General features: G+C 44.1%; 1 protein-coding gene across 2 annotated transcripts in view; it reads right to left on the bottom strand.

Annotated features, from left to right (window-relative positions):
* DDR2 (discoidin domain receptor tyrosine kinase 2) overlaps nucleotides 1–19223 on the bottom strand; it is a 662671-nt gene that overhangs the window by 344134 nt on the left and 299314 nt on the right. For both annotated transcript variants that reach the window (XM_029618162.1, XM_029618161.1), the window contains exon 9: nucleotides 3307–3369. In XM_029618162.1, the coding sequence (XP_029474022.1) occupies nucleotides 3307–3369 (63 nt within the window). The remainder of the gene's footprint in view (nucleotides 1–3306; nucleotides 3370–19223) is intronic.

Genomic DNA, 19223 nt, shown 5'->3' with positions numbered 1-19223 from the left:
AAGTTCTTCAAACTGCTAATATTTTTGAGGTTTTCTAAATTATTATGTAGCACTGTATTTTCTTTAATTAAGGAAACTTCCTCAGGCTGAAAGTTCTCAACATAGTTTCACAATATTGTAACCTTCTAATGGTGAGCAAATTGGGTTTCTCGAGCCCATAACTTGAAGCATGCTGTAGAAACTTTTATTGATAGTTAAATAAATTGGCTAGAAAGGCTTTTTCCCCATCTCCTCAATGGCCACCCAAATAGAATGGAAAGTGATTACTTCTGGTTTGGTTAACAAAACTGAGGGTTAAGTTACAAAGCTCCCAGGTATAGTTGCATCTTTGCCAATTCAGCCTCCATTTCTAATATCCAAACCCCCCAACAGGAGGGTAAACACCGAAGATCCTTCCATGCTGCCAACCCAAGCGGTGATACACATTTTTTTATCCAGGTCTCTCATCATAATGATGTATTCTGCCTGCAGCTGATTCAACATTCCCCCACACATCTGTATAAGAGGTCAGGACGGAGCCCTCCTAACCTCAAACATAAGGATGTTTCCAAGCACCAGGGAGGTTTGTGACACATTCTTCCTCACTTCTCCACCTTCGAAGGACTTAGATGTCTGGGGCCCCAAGCAGTAAAGTGGTCAATCGGACCTGAGACAGGTCAAACTCTCTTTCCTTCAAACTATGGCAGGCAAAAAAGTAAGTAAAGGAAAATCCATGAGTGTCCATAGAGAGCATGCTAGTGCAAGTCTGCCATCTTGTTCCGGTCCCCCACCCCACCCCCACTGTTTTGTTTTTGGTTTGGTATGCACTCTCCTTTGGCCTTATGGATTTTCCTATCCCCTACTAACTAAATCCTTATCCGGGGCCACAGACTAAATTTTCCACCCCTGCAATGCTCGAAGGTAATTTCCTTCAAAGGGAGGAGTGAGTTTACAAGAGAATTCTGTGGTTTCTTAAACTGTAATATAAATATTGTGCAATCACTGAAAAGTTCAACAGACAGCAGATGCTAAGTGCAAACTTCAGTTTCATAAATGGTAGGAGGAGTTTCTAAGGTGTTGCATTCGTGCCTGTTCTCGCCCTCGCTCCAAACTCTCTACCTTGGTGGCGAGTCCCTTCGGGTCTGACGGACAGATGCTGCCGTGGCTTCTCCTTGCCACTTCTCCCCGGAATCCCCGGGCTGGTCTGACGCTGCGGATCTGCCATGTTCCTGATGATGTAAGGGCGCGCGCGCACAAGCGCTCCAGAGTTTGTACCAGCAAGGGTGCGAACCTCGGGGTCGTCCCCCCGTAGTGACTTCATCTGCTTCCAACTTAAAAGGTCTTTGCTTGCAATACGAATCCAGTTAGCAAGGGGGATAACTCTCTCTCTCTGCTGCTCTGCCTTCTCAAACTTACCAAGGGGTACCCGCTCCTCGGGGACCCCGCTCTCTCTTCTTGATTTCAGATTGCTAAGACGGGATCCGGTACTCACTCCTCGAGGGCCTACGACCCTGAATGCTCAGAAGACTCCTTATTGCCTGGAAGCGATCGCAGACGTGAACACTGTGAGTTCTATTACAGATAGGAACCGGTACTCGCTCCACGAAGGCCTAGGTTCCTAATCTTGAAAGACTCTCTTCTGTCTAAGACGTTATCGCAGGTACGGAGATCGTGAGTTATTATTGCAGATTGCAGATAGGAACCGGTACTTGCTCCACGAGGGCCCATGTTCCTAAAACCCTTCAAAACTCTCTTCTATCTCAGAAGCTATTGCATAACTTGTGAATTACTATTACAGATTGCAGATAGGAACAGGTACTTGCTCCAAAAGGGCCTATGTTCCTAAAACCCTCCAAAGACTCTCTTCTATTCCAGAAGCCATCTCATACATACATATTGTGAGTTCTTATTGCAGACTACATATAGGAACCAGCACTTGCCTACGGCTCCTGTTCCTGAATACACCGAAGACTCTCTGTTGCATAGAAGCCATTACAGATATCTACAATTGTGAGTGTATCATCTACTACTGGTTATGTATCCAGCATACCCCGTCTACTCACTACCTATAGTCTCTCTCTACAGCTCAACAACCCAGAGACCGCAATTCCAGTATCTGAGGAACTTCAGCCCTGCCGGGCACATCAGCTCACTACTGCCACCTCTGGTGGTTCTACTTCCTGTCTAATAAAGAACTATCTGTGTTTGTCTCCATACTCCAGCCTAGCCGGTGGTCCCTCTCAGGATATCCTCCTGGAGGCGCTGTCATCTGCCATCGGCCCAAGGATTCACCAATTTACATTAGGTGTTCATTCCTTACACTACTAGAGCGGTATCATACAGACTGCCACTCTGTGGGGAGTCAACCCACAACAGATCACTAACTCCGTCTACGGAGTACAATGGACTGCTGGCTACTTTTCTCGGGGGAGCAGATTCCATAACAGATTGCAACTCCTCCTCTCTGGAGGAACAGATCTATATCAGGTTGCTAACTCCTCTCCTCTGGAGGAACTGATTACTAACAGTCTGCTAACTCCTCCCCTCTGGGGAAGCAGATCCATAACAGATTGGTACTCTTCCCCTCAGGAGGAGCTGATCGATAACAGATTGCTAGCTCCGCCCCTCTGGGGGAGCAAATCAATAACATAAGGTCACGGTCTCATCTGAGGATGTTTCTGACACTTTGGACACACCTTGGTGGTAAGTGGCAGTTTTCTAACATTCAGTGGCAGCAGCGCAGACAAAGTTAACCAGTTAATTTTAAGTTGTCAACTTTATTTGGATATTCATCTGCAGCTAATCAGTTAAAGTTGCAGCTGAATATCTAGTTAAATCTAACTGCACAAAACATGCACAGTTAGATTTAGGATAGCCATTTGGGCAGATGGAGGGTCTATGCACAAAATTAGCTGGTTAGCATGAACATCAAGCTAATTAACTAAATTTAGGAAGCCTGATGTGGGCATAGCCTGATCCATCCATTTTTTAACTTACTATGTTTGTGCACATAGTGATTTTGTCTGCACAGATTTAGCCGATTAGTGGGAGATATTTATAAGTGGTTAATATTTATATGATTAAAAGCTGATATTAAAAGGATACATCTTCTAAATATCAACCCTTAACCAGTCTCTAAAACCTTAGAAACCCCCCTTTCGTGAATCAATCAACTTGGATTCATCTAGGTAGGAAACCTCAGTCTCATCTGGGGTAGGAGGTTTCCAACACTTGAGACTCATTTGAGAGGAGGTTTATAACACCTCAGACTCTCCAAGAGATCTCTGACTTTTATCTGGGAAGAGTTTCCGGTGTTTCTGTACATACCATATGTGGTGGGAACAAGAGGAGATTCAGCTGGAACTCCTGAGGTGTTGTACATTGCTGCATCTGTAAACACAAGAAACAACATATAGCCAGTGAAATATCATTCTGGCAGTCAGACCGCAGTACTCAGATATCAGAAGATCCCAGCTTTGATACAATACAGTACTAATTATTTCCAGTGGCGTAGCCACGGGTGGGCCTGGGTGGGCAGCTGCCCACCCAATTTAGACCCAGGCCCACCCAACTGACACCAGAACTGCAAGGCTGTCGCGGGATCCCATTCCCGCGACAGTGAAGAGGAGAACCCATGCTTGGCACGCCATCACGGCACACGTGGGGAAGCGGTCCTACAACCATATGGCCGACCGATCTTCCTGTTTGCGGGGGGAGCGGAAGCGCCGTGCACAGCTTCCACTTCCTCCCCCCAAAGCAGGAAGATCAGCTGCCTCTCCTGCTGCCACTGGCCTCCTGCTATCTTCGGGCCGTATGGCTGACCGATCTTCCTGTTTGGGGGGGGGGGGGGAGGAGAGCGGAAGCGCCGCGCACAGTTTCCGCTTCCTCCCCCCAGAGCAGGAAGATCAGCTGGCCTCTCCTGCTGCCACTGGCCTCCTGCGTACAGCCGACCGATCTTCCTGTTGGGGGGGGGGGACAAGCGGAAGCGCCGCGCACAGCTTCCGCTCCCCCCCCCCCCAGCAGGAAGATCGGTCGGCCGTATGGCTCGAAGATAGCAGGAGGCCAGTGGCAGCAGGAGAGGCCAGCTGATCTTCCTGCTCTGGGGGGAGGAAGCGGAAACTGTGCGCGGCGCTTCCGCTCTCCTCCCTCCCCCCCCCCCAAACAGGAAGATCGGTCGGCCATACGGCCCGAAGATAGCAGGAGGTCAGTGGCAGCAGGAGAGGCCAGCTGATCTTCCTGCTCTGGGGGGAGGAAGCGGAAACTGTGCGCAGTGCTTCCGCTCTCCTCCCTCCCCCCCCCCCCCAAACAGGAAGATCGGTCGGCCATACGGCCCGAAGATAGCAGGAGGCCAGTGGCAGCAGGAGAGGCCAGCTGATCTTCCTGCTCTGGGGGGAGGAAGCGGAAACTGTGCACAGGCTTGAATGTGTATGTGAGGATGAGAATGGGAGCCTTGTTGTGTGTGTGTGGGTGAAAATCGGACCCTGGGTGTGTATGGGAGTGAGAATGGAGTCTTGAATGTGTGTGGGTGATAATGGAAGCTTGAATATGTGGGTGAGGATGGAAGCTTGAATATGTGGGTGAGGTTGGAAGCTTGAATGTGTGTATATATGGGTGAGGATGGAAGCTTGAATGTGTGTATATATGGGTGAGAATGGGAGCCTGGGTTTGTGTGTGTGGGTGAGAATGGAAGCTTGAATATGTGGGTGAGGATGGAAGCTTGAATATGTGGGTGAGGATGGAAGCTTGAATGTGTGTATATATGGGTGAGAATGGGAGCCTGGGTTTGTGTGTGTGGGTGAGAATGGAAGCTTGAATATGTGGGTGAGGATGGAAGCTTGAATATGTGGGTGAGGATGGAAGCTTGAATGTGTATATATATGGGTGAGAATGGGAGCCTGGGTTTGTGTGTGGGGGTGAGAATGGAAGCTTGAATATGTGGGTAAGAATGGGTGCTTGAAAGTGTGTATGTGTGGGTGAGAATGGGACCTTAAATGTGTGTATGTGTGGGTGAGAATGGGAGAATGATTTTGTGTGTGTGGATGAGAATGGGTGCCTGGATGTGCGTCTGTGTGTGCATAAGAATATAAGCCTGGGGAGGGGTGAGAAAGTGAGAGCTTGTATGTGTGTCTGCAGAGAATGTGAGCTTGGGGGGGGGGGGGGGGAGAGCATATGAGAGTGAGAGCCTGAGTGTGTGAGGGAGTCTGTGAGAGAAAGCATTTATGTATATATGTGTGTGTGTGTGGAAGGGAAGAAGACAGTAGTAGAAAAGACACTGAAGAGGAATTAGGAAATGAGCGACAAGGGAAAAAATGGGAAAGAGAGACCAGGACCAACTGATTAGAAAAATACAAAGATCAGACAACAAAGGTAAAAAAAAAAAAATATATATATATATATCTATAGAGAGAGAGAGAGGGAGATGTTAGCAATTTAAATATGTCATCTTTGGGAATGTGCATTCTTATATTTTTGTATTTTGCTCTTTCTTAAGTATTCCACTGTTCAGACATTTTAGTTTCTCAGGCTTTCTATTTTGGCTTTATCTACATGTTTCTGTTTCTAATTTATAGTCTCTTATTTCTATATTAGGTAAGGGTCGGTCTCAGTTTTGCCTGTTTGTGACAGAAATGAGTATTTCTAGCATATAGTTTCTCTGTAGTAGTAGTCCAGCCTGTTCTGTTATTCCCGTAGGTGATGTATTAATGTTATAGGGCCTGGTGTAGTATTTGCATTGCTGCTTTTTCATAAGGTTGCTGTTTGAATCCTGAGAGTCAGTGCTGTGATTGTTTGGCAAGGTTCCAGATGCCTCTTTCTTTGCAAGAGTTTGTTACTTCACAAAATAGCAGTGGAGGATTATTTTTTGCTGAGATTACACCAGAATTTGAATTTTTTTTTCATGTTACTTGTAATGTGAATTGCCCTAGCTCTGCGCTGCACCTGTTCTGATGATTAATTATATTTTATTGTATTTATGAAGATTTCTGGGTTTCTGCAAAGATGGTTCATGAAAGAATACATTAATTTTTGTTTTATTTTATGATTGGATTTGATTGTTTTCCATACTTGAAATAATTGAAGTAAATTATTTTAAAGTTTCATACATGACACATAATGGCTGTTGCAAACTACTTAGAAAGCCATTCTAGGGTTCAGTATATGGCATTATTTATCAGTAAGAAAACAACTAGTAGACCTGCATGCCTTGTGCCCACCTATGTTAAGCTTGTGCCCACCCAAAAAATCAATTCTGGCTACGCCACTGATTATTTCCCTCTCTACCCACATACATTGCTGCCAAAAATACACAGGGAGTTCAATATTCAAAGCTTTTTAGACAGATCACTTGTGAATTATCCACCTACAGTAAAGAGCTAGTTTTGAAAATTCCCCTTTCTTATCTGGCTAAAGGTTAGCTGGATATGTCCTTATCTGGGTAAGATTTAGCTGAATAAGAAAGGGGAGTGTTGAGGGGCATGCCAAGGCAGGGCAGTTCCGATATTAAGAGTTAGCCAGATAAGCTTTTGGTCTATCTCTAGACATGCCCAAGAGCAGGTCTAAAGTTATTCAAAAACATGTTCCCGGATAACTTTAGACTTAACTGGTGATATGCAAAAGAATATAGTCAGGTAAGTGCAAATTGAGGTTTTTAAAAAAAAAAAAAAGCTCTCAGGCCTACTCGCCCTAACAGATCCCCACTCCTCCCTCTCATTTGAGATTCAAATGCTGGGCCAAGCCTGCAGCCTCTCTCTCTCAAACACCTTCTATCTTATTTGAAAATATAAGTACTGTGGCTGATTCCAGTCTCACTCCCTCCCCGCTACTGGGTCCTGTCAAAATTTCAAAAGAATTATCAGCTCATCCCTATCTCCCCTATCTCCTCCCTATCCAAACTCCTCCTGGTGCCTTAATGTCTTTTATTCTTCACCTGGATTGTGGTTCCCAGGCCCAGAGCTGGCGTTATTAAGTAGCTATGCTGAAGTATGCTTCCAGTATAGCTGCTTAGTGAGGCCAGAAGCACCAGGCCTGAGTATCGCAATCTGAGTGAAGAATAAAAGACCATGGTAACAGGAGGGTATGGGTTTAGGAGGAGGGAAGATAGGGGACTCTGGAGCTTATAATTGGTTTGAAATTTTGACAGGACCTGGGAGCATGGGGGAGGGGACGAGACCCAAAGTGGCCGTCTAGATGTGAAGCAGAAAGGCATTTTAGTAGTTGTGTACTGAAGACAAGTTAACTACTTGGGAGTTGTTTCTCTGAAAGATTGTAAAATGTCTGTGTGTATTCAAGAGCTGACATTTATGCAGGAGGAAGAGCAGGGAAGATATTCACACATGTAGTTTACTCTGCCAACCTACACAAGTCCCCTAGGACCACCCTTCATTAATCCAGATAAGAGTACCCAAGTTGTGACAGTCTGCGCAGATGTTTAATTGCTTTGAGAATTCAGGTTTCACTCTGGGGGATCCAGCCAGGTAATTCCTTCTTATACAGCTGGATCCCCTCAAAGTCTGAAAGAAGAGAAAAGCATCAGGTACACATGTACACACACACAGTTTTAATCTCATTTTTTATAATGTATTTATCAATTAATTTTGTTAATTATTAATGAATATTAAGAAGTAAAGGGGTGGCCATATAGAGATCAGCATTCAACCAGCTGCCAAGCAGCAGACATAACCACCTGACTTTAGTCTCTTGTCTTTAGGAAAAATTTCAGCTGAACCTAACTGCCTAGGTTTACAGTGCTCAGACTGAGGATCAAGGCCTCACATCACACTGGCAGCCAGAATTTAGAAAAAATACCGGCATGCTCCCCTCCCCAACCCATCTGCATTCTTTGTTTTTTTTTTATTTTATATTTATAATTTTCACAAAAATCACAAGAATCCTCTTGTATAGAAATAAGGAGAATATCATGAAGAAATACACCTCATAAACCACAAAATTATGACAAACCAATGAAATATATATAACATGAAATCTCCAAAATGTAGGCAATCAAGGGGAGACAAGTGTAATCAAAATGGATACCATACATAGGAAAAAAGAAATAAATCCCAGGAATACCCCCACCATTAATTCTAGCACCTAACCCTAATAAGGAGTTCTTTAGGAGTGGGAATCGAGGAATGCATGCAATAGTGAGGGTTCAAAAAAACATATTTGGAATCTAAATAATGAACAAAGCATTTGCATGGGTATCTTAACACAAATTTAGCTCCTCGTGATATAACCTCCATTCTCATAACAAGAAACTTTTTCCTCCGTAGCTGAGTAGCTCTTGCTAAGTCAGGGTAAATCCATATTTTTTGGCTGTAAAACAAGGAGGAACGATTTTGCAGAAAAAACCTTAAATGATACTAATAATGTAGCACAATTAGTTACCACTGTGTCTAAAGGCATATTAGATATATTTAAAGACTGCTTAGGTTGATGTTGATCAGCAAGTAGCCCTTGATTTCGCTCATTTAAAGGTAAATAATAAATTTTAGAAATAACTGGCAAATTATCAACAGGAAACCCCAGAACCCAAGTAAGATTGGATTTAAATAAATCTCTAGGTTGAATCATTTTAACATAGGGAACATTAAGTACATGGAGATTTAAAGTTTTCAGAACATTTTCAATATTTTCTAATTTTTTTATGTGAACCAGTTCAGATTGCACTAGGCCATGCTTAAATTCTCAGCTGTAGTAAGATGAGTATCTATCTCTCCCACTTTTTCACCAAGAGTATTAACAGTCTTATCCATGCTTGGGATCCGTTGATTAATGTCCAGTACTATATTGGTTAAGGTGAAAATTGCTGCCTCCAAGGAGACTAGAGCAGTCCATATTGAATCCATTGTTATCACAGGAGGTTTTATCAAAGAAATTCTAGGCAGTGAACATACCTTCGAACCAGCTTCTCCTGTTCCCGGGGATATTGGCACCTTCCCCAACTCCAGAGGGGTCAGTTGGTTCCATCAAGCCTGAGGCCTGGCCAGGACTCTCAGGCATCATAATGGGAGGCTCCGACCTTCCTCCTCGATAGCCTCTCAGCTCGAGATCTTTCAACGACCAAGTCTCCACTCTGGTCAGAATTATAGGCTTGAGTCATTAGGCTGAACGGCAAGGTAATAAATGTTGGGGAAGCCACTGTAGGTGCGCCTGGGCTTAGCAATGCTCCTTCAGCCAGCAATACCAATGTCTGCTCTATATCAGAAGTCACAGCAGCTGCTTCTTCTAATGGCATTATCAGTGGGGCCACAAAAATGGTCTCAATTCACGACTGATGTTCATCGGGTAAGGGAGAAGAAACCAAATTCTCTCATTTCTTTGCTTTCCTTTTTATGTGAGGCATAGCTAGAAGAAATAGAACTCAAAGGCAAAAGGAGACGGAGAGAGCTCTTTAGCGTGCTTCCCAGGTGTCGGTCATATCTCCTCCAACCCATCTGCATTCTGATGTAAAACAAAATGCTGGCATCTTCCCCACCTGCACCACATTAGTAGCTTGATGTAAGAGGTCATACTGGGCACTCCCCCTCCACATTCGCTCTTCTATCCACTCATCTCACCTCGAAGGAGGAGCTATGCCAGTAGGGGGCACTGGCCTTCACCTATTTACAATTTATTTATTCACTGCACTGAGTGAAGGTTTCAGAAAATGTGTTAGAAAATATGAAAATGTGTTTCTTTGTAATTATGTATGTACAGTGTAGTCAGTTATACCAATTTAGTATTGAAACATGAGAATTGCTTTTTCATATGCCCTGAACTAGAAAAGGGCCTCTTTTGAGATGCCATCCAACTTCAGACACCTGTGTCCTTGGAGGCTTTGAAAAAATGTGTAAGAAACTTTACTTCTTATCTTTGCTCTTGGGGAGTTAGAAAATGAGTGCCCCCACCTGACTACCCTTGTCGGGGGGGGGGGGGGGAAGTAAACTTTCTTGAATTGGGAACCCTTCCAACTTCAGACCCCTCTGTCTTAGGAAGGGGGGCAAATTTGTTAACTTTTTTGATAAGAAGGAGTAGACTAGTCCCCACCTGGCTATTCTGTCTATATAAAACCCTGTTAAGAACAGTACAGAGAGAGGAACGGTAGCAGAGCAAGATAACCTCTGACTGACTGCACAAGAGAGACAGTAAGATGGGCTAATTGCTTCATGAGATTTGGTAAGCTCTTAATTAGTTATTTTCTGCATAAGAGAACCTTAACCAGTAATAGCTAAGCATGTACTAGAAAATAATTTATTTTACAAGAAAATGCCTTTAGTAGATATTTATCTGATTGCTATAATTTCAATAATTATAGTTATCATTGTTACACTTATAGCTCTGTACTGTATGATTAAGATAATATGATGCTTAACAAGTTAATCACATGCCTTAAAAGATAAAACTTTTTATCTGAATAAAGAAATTATTTTCATACATCCAGTCTGGTTCATTTCTCTAAATGTATTCAGGTCAGGAGGCCCCCCCAAGCTGGCCAAAAGTTCCGGTTGGGTCCAGCGGGGGTCCGGGAGCGGAGGCGCGGAGAAGCACGTGACGTCGGCGTCACGTCGGAGTGACGCGTACGTCACGTGCTTCTCCGCGCCTCCGCTCCCAGACCCCCGCTGGACCCAACCAGAACTTTTGGCCAGCTTGGGGGGGCCTCCTGTTGAATAAGTTGAAAATCGCGATGCGTTGCGCATCATCACTTTTTTAAGTTTAAAAAAAAAAAAAGTTGCGTTTTACATATGCGTTCAAAACGAATGCACACCCCTAATATGCTCTGCTCCTATCCTATCTTATTCACAAGACTCTCCAGCCCTTAGAGATGGAGTTTATTTTTTTAGAGATGAGAATTCCCCTTTAGAGTTATTTAGAGAAATGAACCAGACTGGATGTATGAAAATAATTTCTTTATTCAGATAAAAAGTTTTATCTTTTAAGGCATGTGATTAACTTGTTAAGCATAAAACTGAATGTCATCAGCATAAATTTTAAAGCCATCGATGATGGTGGCCAACAATTTTGCAAGGGGGCCAGGTATAAATTAAATAACATTGCCGATAAGGCAGAGCCATGCGGCACCCCAGCTTTTAACAATTGGGGCGAAGAAGATTGATGATTAAATCTAACAGACTGAAAACGGTCGGAAAGATAACTATTGAACCAAGTAAGCACTGTTCCAGAAATACAACATTCTTGAAGGCGAAATAATAAAGTCTGATGATCGACAGAATCAAACGCAGATGTAATATCATGAGAAACCAACAGAAACTGTTGTCCTCCGTCAAGGCTCCTTTTAATGGAATCCACAAGAGAAATGAGCAGTAATTCGGTACTAAGACCGCGATGAAATCCAAATTGGTGAGGGCTCAAAACCTCCTTAGTCTCCAAAACGTCTGACAATTGCTTAAGAACAATTCCTTCAATAACTTTCGTGATAAGAGGCAGTGAAGAGATGAGTCTATAATTCATTAAATTACTACATCTAAATTTGGCTTTTTTAATAATGGCTTAACCACAGCGGTTTTTAATGCAGTAGGCAATACTCCAATAGAAAGAGAATTCACTATATGTGTAATAGAAGCTTTCATTAAATCGAATGTATCTCTAAAAGTCACCACTGAGACATTTAAGATAGGACATATGGTATTATTAAGTAGAGATGTGAATCGGAACCGGAATCCGAACCGCTTCCGGTTCCGATTCACATGTGGGTTTTTTTGCATCGGGCCCAATCGCGGTTTTGTTTATCGGCTGCGCCCAAGCCGATAAACAAAAACCCACCCCGACCCTTTAAAACTAACCCCTTAGCTTCCCCCACCCTCCTGAACCCCCCTCCCCAAAAAAAACTTTTTACAGGTACCTGGTGGTCCAGAGGGGGTCCCGGGAGCGATCTACCGTTCCGGGCCATCCTCCTGCTCCCGGGCCATTGGCTGCCACTAATCAAAATGGCGCTGATGGCCCTTTGCCCTTACCATGTGACAGGGTATCCGTGCCATTGGCCGGACCCTGTCACATGGTAGGAGCACTGGATGGCCGGCGCCATCTTGTGCTCCTACCATGTGACAGGGGCTGACCAATGGCACCAGTAGCCCCTGTGACATAGTAAGGGCAAAGGCTATCGGCACCATTTTGAATACTGGCAGCTGACGGTCCGAGTGCAGGAGGTCGCTCCCGGACCCCCGCTGGACCACCAGGGGCTTTTGGTAGGACATGGTAGGAGCACATCTTGTGCTCCTACCATGTGACAGGGGCTGACCAATGGCACCAGTAGCCCCTGTGACATAGTAAGGGCAAAGGCTATCGGCACCATTTTGAATACTGGCAGCCGACGGTCCGAGTGCAGGAGGTCGCTCCCGGACCCCCACTGGACTTTTGGCAAGTCTTGTGGGGGTCTGGAGGGTCCCCCAAGACTTGCCAAAAGCCCCTGGTGGTCCAGCGGGGGTCCGGGAGCGATCTCCTGCACTCGGGCCATCGGCTGCCAGTAATCAAAATGGTGCCGATAGCCTTTGCCCTTACTATGTCACAGGGGCTACCGGTGCCATTGGTTGGCCCCTGTCACATGGTAGGAGCACAAGATGGCACCGGCCATCCAGTGCTCCTACCATGTGACAGGGTCCAGCCAATGGCACGGATACCCTGTCACATGGTAAGGGCAAAGGGCCATCGGTGCCATTTTGATTAGTGGCAGCCGACGGCCCGGAAGCGGGAGGATGGCCCGGAGCAGGAGATCGCTCCCGGGACCCCCACTGGACCACCAGGTATCTGTAAAAAGTTTTGGGGGCGTCAGGATGGTGGGGGAAGCTAAGGGGTTAGTTTTAAAGGGTCGGGGTGGGTTTAGGGGTTATTTTTGTCTGCCGTTTTTCCCGCCCTCCCCCAAAACGATAAGGGAACCCCCATGATCAATATCTTGGGGTTTTCCTATTGTTTTGGGGGAGCCCCCGATTTCTGACGATTTTGAAAATATCGACAATATTTCCAATCGTCCGAAGCCCGATTCACATCCCTATTATTAAGGTGTGAAATTACATTCAAAATTTCTGTAGAGGAAACTCACTCAAACTCAGACCAAGCATCCAAATTACATGAGGTAGTCTCAATATAGCAAGGAGTCACATCTTTAAAAAATAAAAGAAGATTTTCTAACTTAATAGAAAAGTAAGTTGCAAACATATCAGCTGAAAGAGTAGAGGAATTAGAACTTGTAGGTTTCTGAACATCGGATAATTTGTGCACTAAATTGTGACACTAAACAAGGCTTTAGAACTACTTCCTAGCTCATTTATTTTTTTAGAGTAATACTCTTTTTTAGCAATTAAAGTATCAGTTTGATATTTTGCAAGAGCTAAACGGTATAATGAAGCATTGTCACGAGAAGGACACTTAGACCATTTACGTTCATTTTTTCTCAACTGTTGACGGGAGAGAGTTAAAGCTGGATTATTCCACGGTCGAGACGCTTTCGTATTATGTTTAGTAGAAGAAAAAGATTTCAAAGGAGCAATAATGTTCAAAGTGGTATTTAAATAAGCGACCCACTCATCAAAATAATTATTAATATCGTTAGCTTCTGAATAATCAGGGATTGTAGTAAGAAATTCTTTAAGCTTACTTGTATCAACGAAAGATCTTTTCGGATCACTAACATGCAAATTCAAAGAACTCTCTTCTCTAACTAAACCCTTTACTGAGAAACTGATCAATGAATGATCAGACCAAGGGACAGCTTTAACATCAGGAAAATTAATTAATTGAAAATTTGCACAATCATTAATGAATACCAAATCAAGAATATTACCCAGACGATGCGTGGGTGTCTGAATAAGAACATAAGAACATAAGAAATTGCCATGCTGGGTCAGACCAAGGGTCCATCAAGCCCAGCATCCTGTTTCCAACAGAGGCCAAAACCAGGCCACAAGAACCTGGCAATTACCCAAACACTAAGAAGATCCCATGCTACTGATGCAATTAATAGCAGTGGCTATTCCCTAAGTAAAATTGATTAATAGCCATTAATGGACTTCTCCAAGAACTTATCCAAACCTTTTTTGAACCCAGCTACACTAACTGCACTAACCACATCCTTGAGACCATCCAAGCGACCCTAAAATATCATTACATAATTGAATCTGAGGATCCTCTGACATAAATGGTAAATTAAAATCACCTAAAAGAATCATATTGGTCAAGCTAGTTGAGGCTAGCAATAACTGCTCAAGTAACAAAGATAAATTCGAATGTAAAACCTTTGGAGGAAAATAAACAAGACAGATAGAGAAATTCGAAGAATAAACAAGTAATAATTCCTGGTTCGACGCACCACTAAGATTTTGGGATTTCAAGTTCAGAGATTTTTTACAAATAATTAACAACCCTCCTCCCCTGCCTTTTGCCCTTGGTTGAGCAGGGGAACAGGATAGCACAACTTGCTAAATTCAGGAGACCGGCCCGTCACACCTCTAATATGACCCCCTTTAGTCCAGGTACATTTTTGCCACACAGTGATGAACTCAGAGAGAGAGGGGATAATTTTTCAGCTAATTTTATCCACTTAAATCTTCGGAACATGAGCCTCACAGCCTAAACTACCATTTCCATTAGAGCAGTGCTTCTCAACCCAGTTTCCAGGACCCACCCAGGCAAGTTTGGTTTTCAGGATATCCACAATGAATATGCATGAAATAGATTTGCATATAATGGGGAGCTGTGCATGCAAATATAGGGGCAGATTTTATAAAACTACGCGCGCGCGTACTTTTGTTCGCGCACCAGGCGCAAACAAAAGTATGCTGGATTTCAGTAGATACATGTGTAGCCGCACATATCTGTTAAAATCCAGGGTCGGCACCTGCGCGGGCTGAGCTGCGCAGCCTGCCTCCATTCCCTCTACCCCCCCGCACCTTCCCTACCTAACCCACCCCCCCCAGCCCTATCTAAACACCCCCTACTTTTGTTGGACAAGTTACGCCTGCCCAAGGCAGGCGTAACTTGCGTGTGCCGGGCCGGCAGCCGGCACGCGATTCCCCAGCCCAGGAGCATTTTCGGAGGCCTCGGCCACGCCCCCGAAACGCCCCCGGGCTGGAACCACACAAGCGGCCCCGCCCCTGAATGACGCGTCACCGCGCCACGCCCCCCCCCCCCCCCAGGAAAGCCCCAGGACTTACGCACGTCCCGGGGCTTCTGCGCGTCGCCGAACCTATTCAACATAGGCTAGGTGCGCGCAGGGGGAACTTGGGGCAGGTTTTCGGCGCGTACCCCTTTGAAAATCTGCCCCACAGTGTAAAGCGAGACAGAGAATCTGGAACCGGGCTGGGTTGGGGCAGGCAACAAGCTAGAGCAGTCAAGGTCTAGGCAAGGGTCAGTGACAGGTGGCCAGCAGGAGTAGTCAAGGTCTACGCAAGAGTCAATACAGCAGTCAGTCCAAGGATAAGGAATGAGAAAGGAAAGAGGACTGATGAGGTGAAGCAAGGCAAGGCAGGCTGGATGAGACGAGGCAAGGCAGGGCAGGATGAAGAAACAAAGCAAGGCAGACTGGACAAGATGAAGCAAGGCAGAGCAAGCTGGAGAGCAGAAACAGTAGCAAAATCTGTTGATGAGGCAACGACTAACAGCGTGGCTGGGGTTTAAATTTCCAGCTAGCCCTGATGTCATCTTCTGGCGCCTCAGGCATTTTCCTGCCAGGAGTCTTTTAAGTTCTGGTGAGTGCTGTGCACATGCACCTATGGGGACAAGTCGGAGGAGCATAAGGGCAGCATCACAGTTGCATTGGAGACTCATTTGGTATTGGCAGCTTCTAGGGGTGAGTGTGATTGGTCATGGAGCAGTTCTGCAACCAGCCAAACATAACAGTACCCTCCCTCATAAGCTCTCCCTCCCCAGGCTTCTAGTCTTTGGTATCTGGGAAAAGCGCTGATGGAAATCTCTCACCAAATGAGAGACCTGAATATTGATTGCAGGTTCCCAAGAGTTTTCCTCTGGTTCAAATTTTTTTCAGGAGATGAAGTATTCCAATTGTTTCTGCCATATCCTGGAGTCTATAATCTTTTGCATTTCAAACTCTGTATCTCCCTTGGATACTGTCGCCATGGTTTGGGAGCTTGTCATGACAGCCAGGAGAGAATTAAGGGTTTTAACAGTGAGACATTTATTTATTTTATATACTGTCACTGTTGTGCTGGAGGTGGACTCTTGCCCCAAGGTGGGGTTGATGCTACCCACAGGGCAAGCCCTATGGTTCCCCACCATCGGAAGGCGAAGCTGGCTGAGCGACGGATGCCAGCAGGAGCTTCACCAGTACCAGCCCTCGATCCCCACAGGTTGAGCCCTTGGGTGCCGGGGCCAGCTTGTCTTAGGTGGGCCTCCATCCGAGGACTCCCAGGGTACGATGATGGATTCAACCAGGGACCAGCAGTGGTAGCAGAAGACGAAGACCAGTCCAGATAAGGCATAGATCCAGAGACACGGATGCCAATATTTATTTACTTTATTTATTTATTTAAGGGTTTTTATATACCGCGGCACGTTAGGAAACATCACCTCGGTTTACAATGAACATTAAATTAGCAACAAGCTTTACAATCCAAACAATTATAGAATGGTACATAGCTGATAAAATTAAAACTATAAAATAATTAATATCAAATAATCCATAGGAGGTGCATTTGGCCAGAGAATCAAAAGTAACAATACAAATATTTACAATTTGGGAATATAAAACAAGAAATGTAGATTACTTGTGAGTTAGGAATTAATTGATAGATTAGGGATCAGAATAGTATTTACAATATTAAGAGTATTGCAAGTATATAGGTCAAAGGGTGTGCTTAGCGTTATTGAATAGAAACTGAATGGTACGGATAGATAATATTGTATAAGTGGCATTTTAAATATTATTATTTGAAGGGAAGTGTTCATAAATTGTAGGCTTGTTTAAACAGCCAGGTTTTCAGGTTCTGTTTACATTTCTTATGGCAGGGTTCCTAGCGCAAATCTGTGGGCATTTTGTTCCATATGTTGATTCCAGCTATTGTGAATGATCGTTCTCTCGTTGAAACATATTTTATATGTTTGAGCGTAGGAATAGAGAGTTTAGCCTGGTACATTTTTCTTATTGGTCTGTCTGATGTATGGAATGTAAAAAGATCAGAGAACCAATGCATATCTTGGTTATATAATGACTTGTGTATAAGGGTAAGAACTTTGAATAATATCCTAGATGCAATCGGAAGCCAGTGTAGGAATTGTAGAGCTGGAATAATGTGTTTGTGGCAGTGCGTGTTAGTAAGCAAGCGTGCAGCTGCATTTTGTAGCATCTGTAGTGGTTGTAGTGAGTTATTTGGGAGACCTAGTAATATGGAGTTGCAGTAGTCCAATTTATATAATATAGTAGCTTGTAGTACAGTCCTGAAGTCATGTGGGTGTAGGGGGGGTTTGATCCTTTTCAATGTATGAAGTTTATAGAAACCATTTTTGATGGTGGAAGTAATAAATGTTTTTAATGTAAAATGTTTGTCAATTATAACACCAAGCCTGCGGACTTGTTGTATAATGTGATGGTCAGATAGAGATTGTTGATTGGGGCTAGCATGGGTGTTGTTTTGTGGCGAAATGATGAGAAGCTCTGTTTTGTTGGTATTTATTGCCAATGAGTTTTCAGTTAGTAGATTCTCAATTTCCGCTAGTGCGGTATTCCAGGTTTTGAGAGCGTTGGGTAGGGAGTCATTGATAGGAATTAGGATCTGCACATCATCTGCATATATGAAGTGCGGGAGACCCAGTTTCATCAACAGTCGACAGTGGAGTGAGGTATATATTGAAAAGTGTTGAAGAGAGAGAGGATCCTTGGGGTACTCCTTGTAGCAGATTTTTGGGTTTGGATTCATGTTGTCCAATTCTTACACTGTATTTCCTGTCATTCAGAAAAGATTTGAGCCAACATAGAGCAGTGCCAGTAATGCCGATTTGTGAGAGGCGAGTTAAAAGGGTGTTGTGGTTGACTGTGTCAAATGCCGAGGAAATGTCCAGCAGGGCAAGTATATAAGAGTGACCAGTGTCTAATGCTTTTAGAATTGAATCGGAGAGTGTTAGGAGAAGAGTTTCAGTACTATGGTACTTACGGAATCCATATTGGGATGAGGAGAGTAATTTATTTTCATCTAGGTGTTCAGTGAGTTGCTTGTTGATGACTTTCTCTAAAATTTTGGATAGGAAAGGTAGGTTCGAGACTGGACGAAAGTTTGCTGATTCCGTTGGGTCCAAATCTTGTTTCTTCAGTGTTGGTTTTATTATGGCGTGTTTGAGTTAGGCAGGTACAATTTCAGAGGTGATAGATTTGTTAAGAATCTTGGTTATGGGCATTGCAATTCTTGAAGGAATGGCGAGGAGTGTTTTTGTAGGCATGATGTCAAAAGGGTGCGTTGCTGGTTTAGTTTTTTTGAGTATACCTTCAATTTCTAGTGTCGTTGTGGTTTCAAATTTTGTAAGGGAAGCTGAGCAGAGACTGTGTAGATTTGGATTGTGTGTGGGTGGTCTATGTGTAGGGGAAATAGAGGGTGTGGTAGTGTTTGTAGAGAGGTTAGAGGGGGGGGAAGTAGAGATGCGATTCATAATAGCATTGATTTTGTCAGGAAAGTAGGTTGCTAGTGTTTCACATCTATTTTTGTCATCATTATCTGAATTGAAGTTTGCTGGGGGAGTGATGATGCTAGAGACATATTGGAAGAGAGCTCGTGGGTTAAATTAGTATTGGTGGATCTTCGAGGCGTAGTAGATTTTCTTGGTTTCGTCTGTCGTTTTCCGGTATTCATGAAGGAGTGATCTAAATTTTTGAAGTAGCACTGGCGTTTGGTTTTTACGCCATTTCTTTTCCATTTTACGGAGCTCAAGTTTCAATTTTCTAAGATCAGGGGTGTACCAGGGTTTTTTGTCTTTCTTCTCTGTGTTGATTTCTTTAGTACGTAGAGGGCAGAGCTCATTAGCTACGTTGCTAGTGATGTGATACCAGGAAGAGCAGGCCGAGTTGGCATCAGAGAGGTCTAACTTAAGGAGTTCTTCTGAAAGTGCTTCAGCGATGTCTTCGATTTTGCATTGTTTTCTGAAGGTATGGATCTTTTTTTGGTGTGAGGAGAATGGGGGTTGCATGTAATGGTGCAGCATGTGTCTATCCGGTAATGGTCTGACCAGGGTATGGGGGTGCATTTGGGTGGGTCAGTGTCTACAAGAGTGTGACCTCCTTTGTGAGTAGGGCCCGAAACCAATTGTTTAAA

The sequence above is a fragment of the Rhinatrema bivittatum genome, chromosome 10 (genome assembly GCF_901001135.1).
Source record: "Rhinatrema bivittatum chromosome 10, aRhiBiv1.1, whole genome shotgun sequence".
Lineage (NCBI taxonomy): Eukaryota > Metazoa > Chordata > Amphibia > Gymnophiona > Rhinatrematidae > Rhinatrema > Rhinatrema bivittatum.
Note: the sequence above shows the minus strand (reverse complement) of the source record. Positions and strands in the feature narration are given on the sequence as shown.